Source organism: Macaca nemestrina, chromosome 3 (genome assembly GCF_043159975.1).
Source record: "Macaca nemestrina isolate mMacNem1 chromosome 3, mMacNem.hap1, whole genome shotgun sequence".
NCBI lineage: Eukaryota > Metazoa > Chordata > Mammalia > Primates > Cercopithecidae > Macaca > Macaca nemestrina.
The window spans coordinates 135,742,783-135,758,303 of record NC_092127.1 but is presented as its reverse complement, the minus strand read 5'-3'; the positions used below and the strand labels follow the sequence as shown (position 1 = coordinate 135,758,303).

General features: G+C 35.6%; 1 protein-coding gene across 6 annotated transcripts in view; it reads left to right on the top strand.

Moving 5' to 3' along the window:
* LOC105477311 (ankyrin repeat domain 17) overlaps nt 1-15,521 on the top strand; it is a 182,959-nt gene that overhangs the window by 130,751 nt on the left and 36,687 nt on the right. For all 6 annotated transcript variants that reach the window (XM_071093500.1, XM_071093499.1, XM_071093496.1 and 3 more), the window contains 8 exons: nt 2,853-2,964; nt 3,104-3,249; nt 6,430-6,566; nt 7,085-7,304; nt 7,856-8,031; nt 9,320-9,482; nt 12,128-12,223; nt 14,441-14,557. In XM_071093500.1, the coding sequence (XP_070949601.1) occupies nt 2,853-2,964; nt 3,104-3,249; nt 6,430-6,566; nt 7,085-7,304; nt 7,856-8,031; nt 9,320-9,482; nt 12,128-12,223; nt 14,441-14,557 (1,167 nt within the window). The remainder of the gene's footprint in view (nt 1-2,852; nt 2,965-3,103; nt 3,250-6,429; nt 6,567-7,084; nt 7,305-7,855; nt 8,032-9,319; nt 9,483-12,127; nt 12,224-14,440; nt 14,558-15,521) is intronic.

Sequence of the window (15,521 nt, the reverse complement as noted above, 5' to 3'; positions counted from 1 at the left end):
TATCTCCTTTTCTCTGAAATCAGATAATTTTTCCTATAAACCTGAGATGAATATCAAATACTATAACACAGAGCTGTCACTCATTTAAGTTTCATGTCCTTCTCCATTGTTGTAGTTGGTGCATCTCTCCCTTGTGGCCATCCCTGATCTCTGCAGTCAGTAGCTCTGCTCTCTGCCAGCCTCTTCTGCAGAGCAGCTTTTGCGGTCTCCCTCTTCATCACTGACTAGTAGGCTTTTTCTTTTTTCTTAACTCTTACTGATTTTACCTTTTGTCTTTTGTTTTTCATTTCTTATAATGAAATTTGGTCTTTAGAGTTATTTACATTCTGGGAGAATATGCTTTTCCTTTTTATAATTATTACGTACATTCTACAAATGTGTAAGTGCAATCAATGCTACATATATAGTCCCTTGTTTATTATGTTTATTAGTAACAATTTTTGAATCTATGACCTTTTACAGCTTTTGCCATTCATTTTGCTTAACTATCATCTATTATTTCCTAAGTAGTGCATCACTTACAGGTAGAAAATACAAACATGGATAAGACATGTTCCTTACCTCCCAGGAATTTATAGTCTCTGTGGGTGATAAATATATAAGGCAGATTGGTGATAAGTACTATAATAGAGATATGTATGTGAAAGTGAGGGAAATGCTCAGAGCAACACTGTCCAGTTGAAAAATAAGATGAGACACGTTTGTAATTTTAAATTATCTAGTAGTCTCATTAAAAAATGTGAAAAGAAACAAATGGGATGAATTTTAAAATATATTTGATTTAACTTAATATATCCAAATATTGTTTTAACATGTCATGTAATCAATACACCACAATTTCTGAGATAATTTACATTTTTATTTCATATTAAAAGTCTTCAAAACTTGGTGAGCATGTGACACTTATAGCTGGAGTGATCAAATCATTTTGGTTTTCCTGGGACTTTCCTGTTTTAGCACCAAAAGTCCCTCATCCCAGAAACCCCTTCAGTCCCAGATTTGTCGCCCTACTTAAAGTATATCTAAATTTGGATTTCACTGGAAATACTCAATTTGTATCTAGATTTGATTAAATGTACAGTTGAAAAGTAGATTAATTTACTCAAATTGAGACATCGTAAGTTTTCCAATAACCAAATTGAATATCAGTTATCAAATTTAAATTAAAGTTAAATACAATTTAAAATTCAGTTCCTCTGTTACACTAACCGTATTTCAAATGCTAATAGTCACATGTTGCTTGTAGAGTTCTAAAGGTATCTAGCTGGGCATGGTAGTGGATGCATGTAAACCCAGCTGCTCAGGAGGCTGAGGCAGGGAGAATTGAGTGAATCCAGGAGGCAGAGATTGCAGACAGCCAATATCACACCACTGCACTCCAGCCTGGGTGACAGAGCGAGACTTCATCTCAAAAATATAAAATAAAATAAAAAATAAAAGTATGAGAAATTAAATAGTTCACTAGGTTAGCATTGAAACTATAACAGAATATGAACACTGGTAAATCTAGTGTTGGTCATTATCATTAGCAGAAGGCAGAAGCAAACCATATGTAGATAGTGTCATGTCTCATTATAATAGTCTTTGTTTTTCAAAATACACAGTATATTTTGGATGTTTTGTTCCTTTAAGTATTTTGGGGCTTTGTTCTCAAACACAGCTAAGTTACTTGGAAACAATTTTTTTTTAATTTCAAGGCCTACTTTTCAGTTTGTTAGGTGGGTCCACAACTGCTAATTTGACCCTACTACTGAGGATTCTACTTGACATCCTGTGTGTTTTGAGGTCTTTCTACTCTGGCTGGTGGGAACCAAACTATTCCTGGCCCCATGTGAGCCCTGGGTATTATTCAGCCTGACTCTCTCTGGTGGTCCTTCCCTGGCCTGGGATAATTTCCTCATGCACATGGACTGATCAAAACTCAGCTGAAGGTTTGAGGGGAATCCTCTGCACATCTCCAGAGTACCGTCTCCGCAGTACTCTCATCTTCAATAATCTGCTCCATGAATTCTAGCCACCTTGACCTCTCCAAATTCTGTCTTCTCAAGTTGGGGAGACTGCCAGGCTCTGTTTGGATACTTGCTCCCTGCACTATAGCCTGGAAACTCCCTGGGCAGTAAGTTGGGTTAATCATTTCTGTCTTCAGGGATCACTATTCGGCACTGCCTGTCTAAACATCATTGTTTCAAACAGTTTTTTTTTTTCTTTTTTAGTTATTTGAAATAGGAAAATAAATCTGATCTATGTTTCTCCATTAATGGCTGAAAGCAAAAGTTAATCCACAGTATTTCTTTTAATCGCATGATTGAAAGTCATACTTTATTTTCCTTGATGCTTGTAGCCTTTTTTAAAAACTCACAAGTTGGCTACTAATATGGAAACAAGTAAACCTTGCTTTTCTTTTCTTTTTTTGTTTTTTTTTTTTGTTTGAGATGGAGTCTCGCTCTGTCACCCAGGCTGGAGTGCAGTGGCGCGTGATCTTGGTTCACTGCAACCTCTGCCTCCCAGGTTCAAGCGATTCTTCTGCCTCAGCCTCCCAAGAAGCTGGGACTACAGGCATGTGCCACTATGCCCGGCTAATTTTTATATTTTTAGTCAAGATGGGGTTTCACCCTGTTGGCCAGGGTGGTCTCGATCTCTTGACCTCATGATCTGCCTGCCTAGGCCCTCTCAAAGTGCTGGGATTACAGGCATGAGCCACTGCGCCCGTCCGTAAACCTTGCTTTTCAAATGCTTGATATTATAGAGTGGTACATATGTATTTGTATGTATTCGGTATGTTTGCGTATTATGTATTTGATATTAACATCTTAAGTTATTTAATAAACTAACCAAAAAATAATTTCTTATAGACCGAGAGTAATCATGACACGGCGCTAACACTTGCCTGTGCTGGTGGCCACGAGGAACTGGTACAGACACTGCTAGAGAGAGGAGCTAGTATAGAGCATCGAGACAAGAAAGGTAGGGCCTACTTTTGTTTTAGTTTTTGGAATAATGGTCAAAATATTTATTTAGGAACATTATTTCTTAGTCCTGTTTTGAAGGTTAGATATTTTGTTCTTTTGACTTAGCATGTAGTGAGACCATTATTTTTCTCCAGGTTTTACTCCACTCATTTTGGCTGCCACAGCTGGTCATGTTGGTGTTGTGGAAATATTGCTGGACAATGGTGCAGACATTGAAGCTCAGTCAGAAAGAACCAAGGACACACCACTCTCCTTGGCTTGTTCTGGGGGAAGACAGGAGGTAATGTTTCCCCTTAGTGTAATTGTTTTCCTCTGTCTGTTTAGCAAATGTGTACTTTCACTTATATTTTTTTTCTATCAGAACAATGCTTTGATGTTTAGATTTATCACAATAGCTGAAACTATTATTTACTAACAAAAAGATGAGTATCTTTGTTAGCATAAGCTGTCTTGCCAGAAAAATCACACATTGTTTAGAATCCTGCTCATCTAAAAGTAGTACTGCCATGCATTTAGGGTAGGAGAAAGATTTTTGCAAGTCAAATCAGTAAGTTCCTAATGTACAGGGCCTATATTCACTCATCTTTGCCGGCCCTATAGTACATGGCATAGAAGGTACTTAATCCCAGTCTCTGTTGCTGTCTGTAAGATTAGTAGGGAATTAAGAATATTCAATTTTTATGTGTTTTGAGAACTCTTGTCTTGCTTTGATTTTTCCCCACCGTTTCTCAACTCTGGAGGAAAGGTTCTCAGATAAGATGGTAAGATTATATGACCTTTTGGTTTTTTAAGGAAACTAGAACAACTGACAGATTAGCTAGGCCCTAGAAAATATAGCTTTACACTCACTTATGTATCTTGTGACATTTTATAATCAGCTAGATCACCCATTTTTTTTTGTTTGTTTTGTTTTCAAATTCAGTCCTTTGTACAGGGGATATAAACCAGATGTGTTGTCTCCATAGATTCCCTTCTCTATCAAGGAATTATTGAATCTTAGATTTAGAAAGCACCTTAAGTCATTCAGATCGGTGTCTTACTCAGCTTTAAAATCTTTTTTTTCTTTTTCTTTTCTAAGGTTTTCCTATTTATCAAGCCTGAAGTATGCCTTTTTTGTTTCCCCACAGGTCATAGTTTTGTTCTTTAAACAAATAGAAAGACGTTTATACCCTTTTCTATCTTCAGGTTTTTTTTTTTTCCTGAAGTCACCTATTTGTGTGAAACAAGTCCTGTTTCGGTTGTTAGACCAAGAATACCTTTTCCAATCCCTTCACCATCATGACTACTTCACCCTTTATGGCAGTATCCTTCTTGAAATATTACATGTAAAGGTATTCTGACAAGCAAACTGGGGAACTGTTACCTCCCATTTGAGCATCTTAAACTAGCTTTTTCCCTCAGTTCCCTCCAGTCATAGCACAAGGTTATATTGAACTCGAGTTAGTTAAACCCACTAGATTTTTAAAATAAACTAGTAAATAAACAATTTTAAGAGATATAATAATTCCTATGCAAATGAATGGGAAATCTAATAAGATTACATAAGTGCCGAAAGATAGGGCTTGGTGATCCTTCATTTTATAAATTAAAAAAAACTGAAATCTATTAACAGTGATAATATAGGCATTTCTTTTTTCATAATTTTTGTTCCCTTATATTTGGAATAGATATTATATGCGTGGATAGTTAGATACACTTATTACTAGAATACTCCACACAAGAGACAAGGAACCTGGCCTGTGCCTACTGTTTTGTTTCTTCTACTTGTGTCACTTTTTTCTTCTGTAATTCATAGTAGGGGCAATAGATAGGTTAAAAGTATTATAAGCCAAATATTAAGATAGTGAAAAATAAACTGCTTAATTTGATAAATTATTTCTACTATTCCAGAAAAAGTAAAAATCCCCATAAATCCCGGAAAGCAAAATTTTACCTTGACTGAAATTGTCAATCATTATTTAGCTTGAAAAAATACTTGCTTTATATAGGAACAAATTTTTTCAATATTGAGTCAAGAAGAAATTAGTTGATTTTCTTTATTTAAAAGTAATATTAAAGCCAATAGGACACTATAATTTTTATAAATTATGTATTTTTGTTAAAATGTAACAGATTAAGTTATGACAATTGTAGAAGTGTGTTAGGGTAATAATTTTGCCTATACACACTTTGTTACTTTAATTTGGTGTCAGTAGAACAGGTAAGTATTTTCAAGTGATTAATAAAATGTTGGAAAGTCATTTTACTATAAAATCATACATTTTTGTTGTATATTGGATGTTTTGGGAGCAGAACAGTTCTCTAAAAGAACTGAGAAAATATAATGGCATTGAGGAAACTTGAGAAATTTGATTAGAGTTTTCTACTATACTGTTTATAAAATAGCCTAATGCCATATTTTTTCTTGTTTTTATAACCTTGTCACCATAGGCGACCTAGTCTTACTTGCTCTGAAAGCAAAAAGTGATGGAAAGAATGTGATATCTAAAACTGGCTGAGATATCTAAAACTTGCTGAGATGCAAGATAATGCACTGTTCATTAACATTCATTATTTGCCAGTTAGTATTTTAGGATATAATATTACTAGTAAGAGCAGGGATAAGAGCTATGATCTTGAGCCAGTCTTGACTTCTCTATATCTTATTTATAAAATTAAAATGAATATTGTGTCAAAGGATTGTTTAGGCATTAAATGGCATAGTGGACAATGATTTATGAGTGGCCAATTAGTACTTAAATAAATGCTAAATATTTTTAGTTTCAGGAAATGCAATTAAGATCCAGTGGGATACAACTACACATCCACTAGAATGGCTAAAATTGAAGACTAGCAATAACAAATGTTACCAAAACTCATGCTACTAGAACTCATGCATTATTGAAGGTTGTACATAGTACAACTACTTTAAGAATAGCCTGACAATTTCTTACAAAACCATTCACCCAGAAATTCTGCCAGTAGGTGGGACCTGAAATATAGGTAGTGAATGTATATAAGGTTTTTCAATGTTGTGTTAGGAAATTTTCATAATGTTGTGAAAATATAGGACCTTTTATTCCATGTTTTTAAAATATTTACTGATTGAAACGTTTAAAAATATGTTAAATACATTCACACGTATAATATGAAACAATATTGTCCCATGTTACTCTGTTTTACCGCTTTGTGGTGAAATAACAAATATTGATTTCCAAAGCATGTCACAACATTTTCAGTCCAGACCTTTCATGAACACACTATACCATTTTAGTAGATTTCTACATGGATTTTACTTGAGTAGGTATTTCTTTGTTGGCTTCTAAGACCTCCTGCTATCAGGCTGGTTTTGTGCAGAGCATGAAGGAAGAACTTTCCCCTTCTTTTGTTGTACAGTATACCGGAAAAAGAAATTTAAAAATACACACTTTGATAATTTGTCTCTCCATAAGAAAACATATTTTTTTCTATTTCTTTTCAGGTGGTGGAGCTATTGTTAGCTCGAGGAGCAAATAAAGAGCACAGGAATGTTTCCGATTACACACCTCTAAGCCTGGCTGCTTCTGGTGGCTATGTGAACATCATCAAAATATTACTAAATGCAGGAGCTGAGATTAACTCTAGGCAAGTTGTATTCTCTTTCTGTAAGCCCCTTATTTAGTAAGACTGTTACAGATATTTGTAGAACACCTATTTTTTAGTGCCAAATTTAGTAAATCCCTTTATTACAAATTTGGCATTCAAAGTATTAGAGATTTTTGAGATGAACTTTATGTAAGTAATTAAAACTGGACATAGAGCATGAAAAATAGTGAGTACTGTTTCTTATGATTCTAAATGTAAACATCTTAGAAGCTTTTATTAAGCAAGCTAATACATGCTTTAAGATTGAAAGTTTATCCTAATAATTTATTAATCACCTTCCAGCCCAAGTCATTATGTTGAGTGAAATTTAAAAAAAAATTCTAATAAAACATTTCTAATGGAGTCTTGGTAGTATCTCAGAGAATTACTAGGGTTGAGAATATTTTAAACAATGCTGCAAAATAATCTTAGATTGGAATTCTGTATCATCTCCAATTTTTCTATGTCATTTAAAATGTATATTTTTCCATTTGTCTTCCCCATACCTGCACCCCCAGAACTGGTAGCAAATTGGGCATCTCTCCTCTGATGTTAGCAGCTATGAATGGGCATACAGCTGCTGTTAAGCTCCTGTTAGACATGGGCTCTGACATAAATGCTCAGATAGAAACCAATCGGAACACTGCGCTTACCTTAGCCTGCTTCCAAGGAAGAACTGAAGTGGTTAGTCTTCTGCTTGATAGAAAAGCAAATGTTGAACACAGAGCTAAGGTAAGAAAAAGTCTGAGATTTACACATGACTTTATTGCTGTGATATTTAAGATGTATAGTAGCAACATGTTGATTATAATTTTAGTGCTTTCTAGTAACATTTATCTCCTATGGATATAATTAATTAGAAATCATTCTGTGTAACTTAGTCAAACATTAACTCTTGAAAATACCTGAGTGATAAATTTTTATAGGCAACAGTGACAGTAGGGTTATCAGCTGAAAAAGAGAGACTATTTTGAAAAGGAAGGGAGCGGAACATTTATTGAGTACCAGTTATATGCCAAGTGCTTGCATCTTAAATAGATTTTTTCTTTCTTTCTTTCTTTTTTTTTTTTTTTTTTAACAATACCATTGAGATTAGGTAGAATTATTTTCTTTTGATAGATCAGACTGTAACTCGAAGGAGCTAATAAGGGTCAGTGATTAAACTTAGTTGTGAATCTTGGTAACAACTGTATCATATTCCTTCTTCAAATTATTATTCTTTAAAATTTTAGATTTTTCCAGTCTCTTATGTGTCGTTACTTTTAATCTTACACTAAACCTAGACTGGTCTCACACCACTAATGGAAGCTGCCTCTGGTGGATATGCGGAGGTGGGCCGAGTTCTCTTGGATAAAGGTGCTGATGTTAATGCCCCTCCAGTTCCTTCCTCAAGAGATACAGCTTTAACCATAGCAGCAGATAAAGGGCATTACAAATTCTGTGAGCTTCTTATTGGCAGGTATGTTGTTACCATACCCTTCATATATGACACAAGTGTTACTAGTGATTACCATTCTCTCTGGGCAGTGAAACTATTTAAAAAATCAAATGTGATTATTTCTTCTTTTATAAACAAGTGCTTTTTTCCCCAAACCTACCCATTGTTTTCCAGCCATCCAGAGCTATGCTACATTGTCTGATTTGTTTCTGTGTAACCTGGAAATGTTTTTCTTTGATTCTTGTCTACATTACTTTTAATATCTATAATAACAAGCTATTTGAACATCCATCTGTTATCAGACATACTACATCCCCCATACACAAGTCTTAAAAGTCTGGCAGTGATCTAAGGCTTCATTATTCATTTTCTTGTTCTTTACAGCAATTAAGGCTTTCAGGTGTGGTTATGGGACTATTTAAGATAATCAGACAGGATCCGGGGTACTTTCTACTTTCAGTCATGTAGAAGTTGCCTGCTAGTTTTCCAAAGATGCTTGTCTATTTAACTTGTTTTCGTGCAGTCTCAAAGACCTTTGCATGGTACTCTAAGCAGTAGTATTGGGCAGTAACTGCTATTATCTGTTATTAACCATGGGTCTTCTCATCTACATCATGCCCACTGAATGAATGCTAAACCTGCATGTTATCCTTAACATAACTACAAAAAACAAATTGGTATCCCTAATTGGAAAAACTCCAAAATATGGAACTTTTTGAGCCCTGTTATGACACGCAGCATTTCAGACTTCAAATGTTGGATTTCAGATTGGGAATGGTCAAGCTGTATGTGAATACAAATAATCTGAAACAGTTACAGTTGCCTCATAGGATATAGTTTGTGTAGTATAATTCTGAGAGCAAGACATATTTAAATCTTTGAATATTGAAAATAATTTTTATCTTTACAGGATATTTTCACATGTTAATAGTTGATTTTTGTTACTGTGTCATTTCATTCTATTTAAGACAATGCTAGGCTAGGTGTGGTGACAATGCCTACAATGCCAGCACTTTGAGAGGTTGAGGCGGGAGGATTACTTTAGCCCAGGAGTTTGAGACCAGCCTGGGTAACATAGGAAGACTCCATCTCCACAATAAATTTAAAAATTAGCTGAGCATGGTGGCATGGGCCTGTAGTCCCAGTTACTCTGTAGGCTGAGGTAGGAGGATCATATGACCCCTGGAGGTGGAGGCTGCAGAGAGCCATGATCTCACCACTGCACTCCAGCCTGAGTGACTGAGCGAGACCCTGTATCAAAAAAAAAAAAAAAAAAAAAGACAATGCTATTTGTATCATTGGTTTTTAGGGGAGCTCATATTGATGTACGTAACAAGAAGGGGAACACTCCATTGTGGCTAGCAGCAAATGGTGGACACCTCGATGTGGTTCAGTTACTGGTGCAAGCAGGTGCAGATGTGGATGCAGCAGATAACCGCAAGATAACTCCTCTTATGGCAGCATTTAGAAAGGTATAAGTCTTTCATCCTCATTTACCTGGATGTTTTTTTACTTACACTAGAAAGTACATGGCTTAATGATCACTAAAGACTCATTTTGTGCTTTTGCAGCTGTGATGAAAGCAATAATATGCAAATAATTACTCTGATGGCAACATTAAATGTAGATGTATACAGGTTTTGCAGAAAAACCATTAATTTTAACCTTATTGGACATCAGAGCTAAGTAAACTTTTAAAAAGCTGTTCTAAGTAATGTTTTCAAAATCTAGTTGCAGTCTTAATCTTCACAAAGTGTAAATCCAATTAAGATACATAAGTAAGTACCTCCAGATAAAAAATATCACTTAAATTCGTTTTTTGGTGGGGGCGGTTTGTGCCAGGCACTGTGGCTCATGCCTGTAATCTCAGCACTTTGGGAGGCCAAGGCGGGCAGATGAGTGAAGCCCTGCCTCTGCAAAATTTATAAAAATTCGCTGAGCATGGTGGCATGCACTTACAGTCCTAGCTACTCAGGAGGCTGAGATAGGAGGATGGCTTGAGCCTGAGAGGCAGAGGTTGCAGTGAGCTGAGATTGTACCACCGCACTCCAGCCTGGGTGACAGAGTACGACCCTGTCTCAAAAAAATAAAATTTGTTTTTATTTCGATTATTGACTTTAAATACTAGGAAAAAAAAATGAATTAAATAACGAAAATGCCACTACCAGCATTTTAAACTACTGAATTTCAAGTATATTATATTTAAAGGTAAAAGTATGAATTCTGTGAAAGTGAAACAAACTTTCTTTTTGTACATAGCACAGAGCTGTGTATAAGTAATTTGATTTTATTGTTTGTTTGATAATCCATTGATCTCTTAAATACAGCTTTAATTTATTATTGGGAATATCAGATTACTGATACAGGGATTATAATTTTGAGTTTTGTCATTTGGAGATATGTAGATACAATTTCCTGTAGATGCCAAAATGTTGAAAAATTTTAATAAATAAATTGCGATAAGCTATCTCTTCCTTTTTCTCCTATTATTCTCTCTGACTCCTGTTCTTTATTCCACCCCTTCCCTAGATATTCTGGACTACCAGTGACTCTGTATTTTTGACTCTATATTTTTGTTTCTCAGCAATCAAACTTATTCCTTCTCACTGGCTAGCTGCCTCTTCTCCAAGCAAGCTAGCATATCATTATCAAGTTAATCTTTCTAACCACTCTACTATATTAGAGAACCTCTTCAGGAACCTTTCTGTGTCTCCCCAGTCTCTGAAATCATTTGAAATCCAATCGTAGTTTGGTATTCAAAGCCACCACAATTTAGTGCTTGTAGAGTCTTGTCTCCCATTAGAATCCCTAATGTGGAGAATTATCTTCTTGCTTGGTCTTTTCCTTGTTCCTGTCTCTCACATCACCTTTGTTCTCATCTCGTAGAATGACCATGTCTGTCTTCATTTTTCCAAAGTTACTCATTAGTTATAATTTAAGTCTCTCCTTCTGCCAAACTCTTCATCCTATTTGAGTTCACATTGAGATCTCAAATCTCTAGAGTTTGTACAAGTTTGACAGTCTTTATCATTCATTGGGAGAAATACATATTTTTATGTTATTACTCTATTAGAGTTATTATTTTTATTAGTTATTACTCTAGTATCTCACACGCTTATGTCTTTCCAAGCAGTGCTTATCTTTTATACTCTTATTATTTGTTCCATTATTTCTTGAGTACCTACCATGTGCAACTGTGGGCTAGAGTACTATATTATATAGGGTGCAACATAGAATATGTATATATAACATATACTATGTTATGTAGGGTGCAATATGGAAAGGTAAGATCCATACCCAAAGTTAGGCAACTGTTTGAGTTGTCCCATACAAATAACTTAAACACTGTAGAAGTGTTTGAGAGATCCTTAGGGAATGATGCAAGTGGCATTTGAGCTATTCATTTAGAAAAAAGTTTAGAAACATGCAGTCTAAAAGGAAGAGATAGAGGCAATAGAAAAAATATACTAAAGATTAACAGCTGTTTATCCTGATTGGCTAACTTTAGACGTTGTGTCAGAAAGCAACAGTGTGGGCTAGAGAAAGTGGGAATGGCTCTTAAGAAGTAGGAAAGGGCAAGTCTAAAGATTTTGAACTTAGATACCGACCTGTGTTGCAGTGAATAATCATAGCTTATTCTTCATGAAAGTATATATTCTTTCACACTACCCAGGACAGTATTATACATTTGTTTTTTATCTGAAGGAATGAAAAAACAAAATTATTATTTTTGCTCTTTTAATCCTCAGAATTGAAACTAGACTCTCATATTTAGGGAGTTAGCAAAGAAAAAAATAAGAATTCCTCCCCCGCACCACCACCCTTCAGACATATCCCCTACTCTTCATATTGATTTTGGGATTATTGGTTTTTTTATTCAGAGTTGTTTAGAATTTTAGCTCATATTATATACTTTTTTTTGGAGGGTAGGATGAGAATGATCAACGTGGATTTAAGTCACTGGAACCAAAGCCTGTCTCTTTTTCATTTATAGTGTAAATATACAATGTAGTCTTCACTTTGTGGCACTAATCTTAACTGTTAAAGTTAGTTCAGGCATAGATTAACTGAATTGTTAGAGTCTGTTTTCAATCTGACATTGGTATCTATTTTTTAGGGTCATGTGAAGGTGGTGCGCTACTTAGTCAAAGAAGTCAATCAGTTTCCATCAGATTCTGAATGTATGAGATACATAGCAACCATCACTGATAAGGTAATACGTTGTTCACTGTATGAGCAAGGGACTCTATTCAGTTAATGTATCTTCCATTCTAAGAAAAATTTTTAGTTTGAGTAGTAAAGTGTAATATATAGCCATTTTATGTATCTAGTATTTGGGAATGAAGTGTGCGATTTAAGAGATTCTCGCCGATTATTTACTTACCTAATGAATCAATAAAACATCCTCTGCTATAGGATTATCTTATCTTTAAAAATAATACTTGAGGCCAGGCGTGGTGGCTCAAGCCTGTAATCCCAGCACTTCGGGAGGCCGAGACGGGCGGATCACGAGGTCAGGAGATCGAGACCATCCTGGCTAACACGGTGAAACCCCGTCTCTACTAAAAAAATACAAAAAACTAGCCGGGCGTGGTGGCGGGCGCCTGTAGATCCAGCTACTCGGGAGGCTGAGGCAGGAGAATGGCATAAACCTGGGAGGCGGAGCTTGCAGTGAGCTGAGATCCGGCCACTGCACTTCAGCCTGGGCAACAGAGCAAGACTCTATCTCAAAAAAAAATAAATAAATAAAAATAAAATTAATACTTGAAGCCAGGCACAGTGGCTCACCCTTGTAATCCCAGCAGTTTGGGAGGCCGAGGCAGGTGGATTACATGAACCCAAGAGTTCAAGACCAGCTTGGGCAACATGGGGAGACCCCATCTCTACAAAAATACAAAAATTAGCCTGGCATGTTGGCGTGTGCCTTTAATCCCAGCTACTTGGAAGGCTGAGGCACAAAAATTGCTTGAACCCAGAAGGTGGAGGTTGCAGTGAGTCAGGAGTGTGCCATTGCACTCCAGTCTGGACAACAGAGCAAGACTCTGTCTCAAAAAATAAAATAAAAATAAAAAAATTATTGAGCTAATTTAATTTTTATGTGAACACTAAGTAATTCAAAGCAACATGTTATTATTCATTAGGGCTGTCTTCTGTATATGTATGTTTATGTTTATCCAGACTGATACCTATATTGAGAAAGCATTGAATCCAATAGATTTTTATTTCCCAGTAAAATGAACATAGTACTTTTAATCATGAGCAAGAAGTCTTGAGCGTGATGTAAAAGTTAGGGTAACTTTTAGTTTTAACTAAGTTTTAGAATGAATTGGCTAAGAATTTTGCAGGAAATGTAGGGAAGATAAAATTGAATCCTATTAGAGATCAAATTGAGACCTCCTGGAGACATACATTTTGATTTGGAGTTTACACTAACACTTGAATAAAATCCTAACACATGCCTCTGAAAACCAAAGAGGCCGACAGATCTTAAAAATGTCTTCTTATTACGTTTACACAGTTGCTATTTCATAATAGTGAACAGCTTTTCCCTATAAGTTTTAATTTAAACTAGTTAGGTCACTGTCTTTCCTAGCTCTAGATTTGTCCATGACAATTAACATTCCTATGTATTACAGGTTTTTAGGGGCAGAGAGGGAGATTAAAAATAAATATTTTTAATAATACTAAGAATAAGACTGGTTTAGTGGCACACAGCTGTAGTCTCAGGTACGCATTAGTCTCATGTACTTGGGAGGCTGAGGTGAGAAGATCGCTTGAGCCCAGGAGTTAAAGGTTACAGTGTACTATGATTGTGCCTATTAATAGCCTCTGCATTTAAGCCTGGGCAACATGGCAAACCCCTCTCTCTAAAATTAAATAAAGAAAAATTTTATAAAAATAAGAAAGTACTGTTTTGCTGTCCTAAAGTGTGACTTGAGAATGAAATCACTGAGAAAGTTATATAAGTACATGTATCTGATTCCTTTATAAATGTTTCTTGTACATGAAATTGGAGCAACAGAGCTTAAATATTTGAGGACATTTCTCAAAAAATTTTCAAATCTGTTTTCTTTGTTGACATTGACTATTTCCTTTATCCTATTAACCAACCAACATAAATTATTGTAGTTCTGTTTGCTGTACAATTTCTTATATTTAAATTAGAGGATAAATGATTTTTGTTTCTAAAGTGCCTGTTAAATGGATATTATTTTGAAGAATAACAAAAGCTGCTCTTTGATTCTTTATTTGTATATATTCCTAAATATACTATGTCAATTATGTTTTTATTTGCACGCCTTTTTTCCCCCTTTCATGGATCTTTATTGCTTAGGTTTGAGTACCTTACTAAAGATCTTCATGTTTTTAGGAATTTCTCTAAGTGGGAATTGTTCTGTGAGCCTGGAAACATCTTAATTTTGTATTATAGGAAATGCTGAAGAAGTGTCATCTTTGTATGGAGTCAATAGTACAAGCCAAAGATAGACAGGCTGCTGAAGCAAACAAAAACGCCAGCATTTTGTTAGAGGAGTTAGACTTGGAAAAGGTAATAATAATCTTTACATGTGAAAACTACCCACTTTTTTCCATCTTGTTTTCTCTTCTTTTGATTTGTAATCCGTTTTTTTTTTGTTTTGTTTTGTTTGCTTTAAATTATGTACATGGTTTCTTTCTACATTTGGCTCAAATCGTGGAGAGAATTATGAGTACATTGAACATCATTAAAAGCTTCTCTTTGTAATGAAATTAACAACATTTTGTTATAGGAATTGCATTGATCTGGAAGTCAGAAAACTTAGCTTCTAGTTCTGGATTTTAGTCTTATCTCAGCTAATGATCTCTTAATCCTCAACCACATCTGTTGTTTTTTGATATTAGGCCTTGTAATGTATTGCCAGCAGGTTTATCACAAGTACCAAATGCACTACCAAGGCATAACCAACCAGTGAAATACAAATCTTGGAATGTCTAATGAGTACACTTTTTAAATGGGTGACTTCTCTTGTACTTTTCTCTTTCAGGCAGACTACAGCATCATTCCCATCTATTCCCATGGGGAGTAAAATACACCAAAACAGCATATAGTTTGGACAGTCTTATAGCTTCTTCACTCCCCTTTTCTGCCACATTTTCCCCTATAATTCTGTACTGTAGAACTTAATTGAAGTAATCATAGGGAAATAATTGGTTTGACATTGAATATTATGGAACTGCCATATCTCATCTTTTATAAAAAGGTCAATAGCCAGGCACAGTAGCTCACGCCTATATTCCCAGCACTTTGGGAGGGCGAGGCGGGTGCATCACCTGAGGTCAGGAGTTTGAGACCAGCCTGGCCAACATGGCAAAACCCCATCTCTACAAAAAATACGAAAATTAGCAAGACGTGCTGATGCATGCCTGTAATCCCATCTACTCGGGAGGCTGACGCAGGAGAATCACTTGAACCCGGGAGGCGGAGATTGCAGTGAGCCAAGATCATGCCACTGCACTCCAGCCTGGGCAAAAGA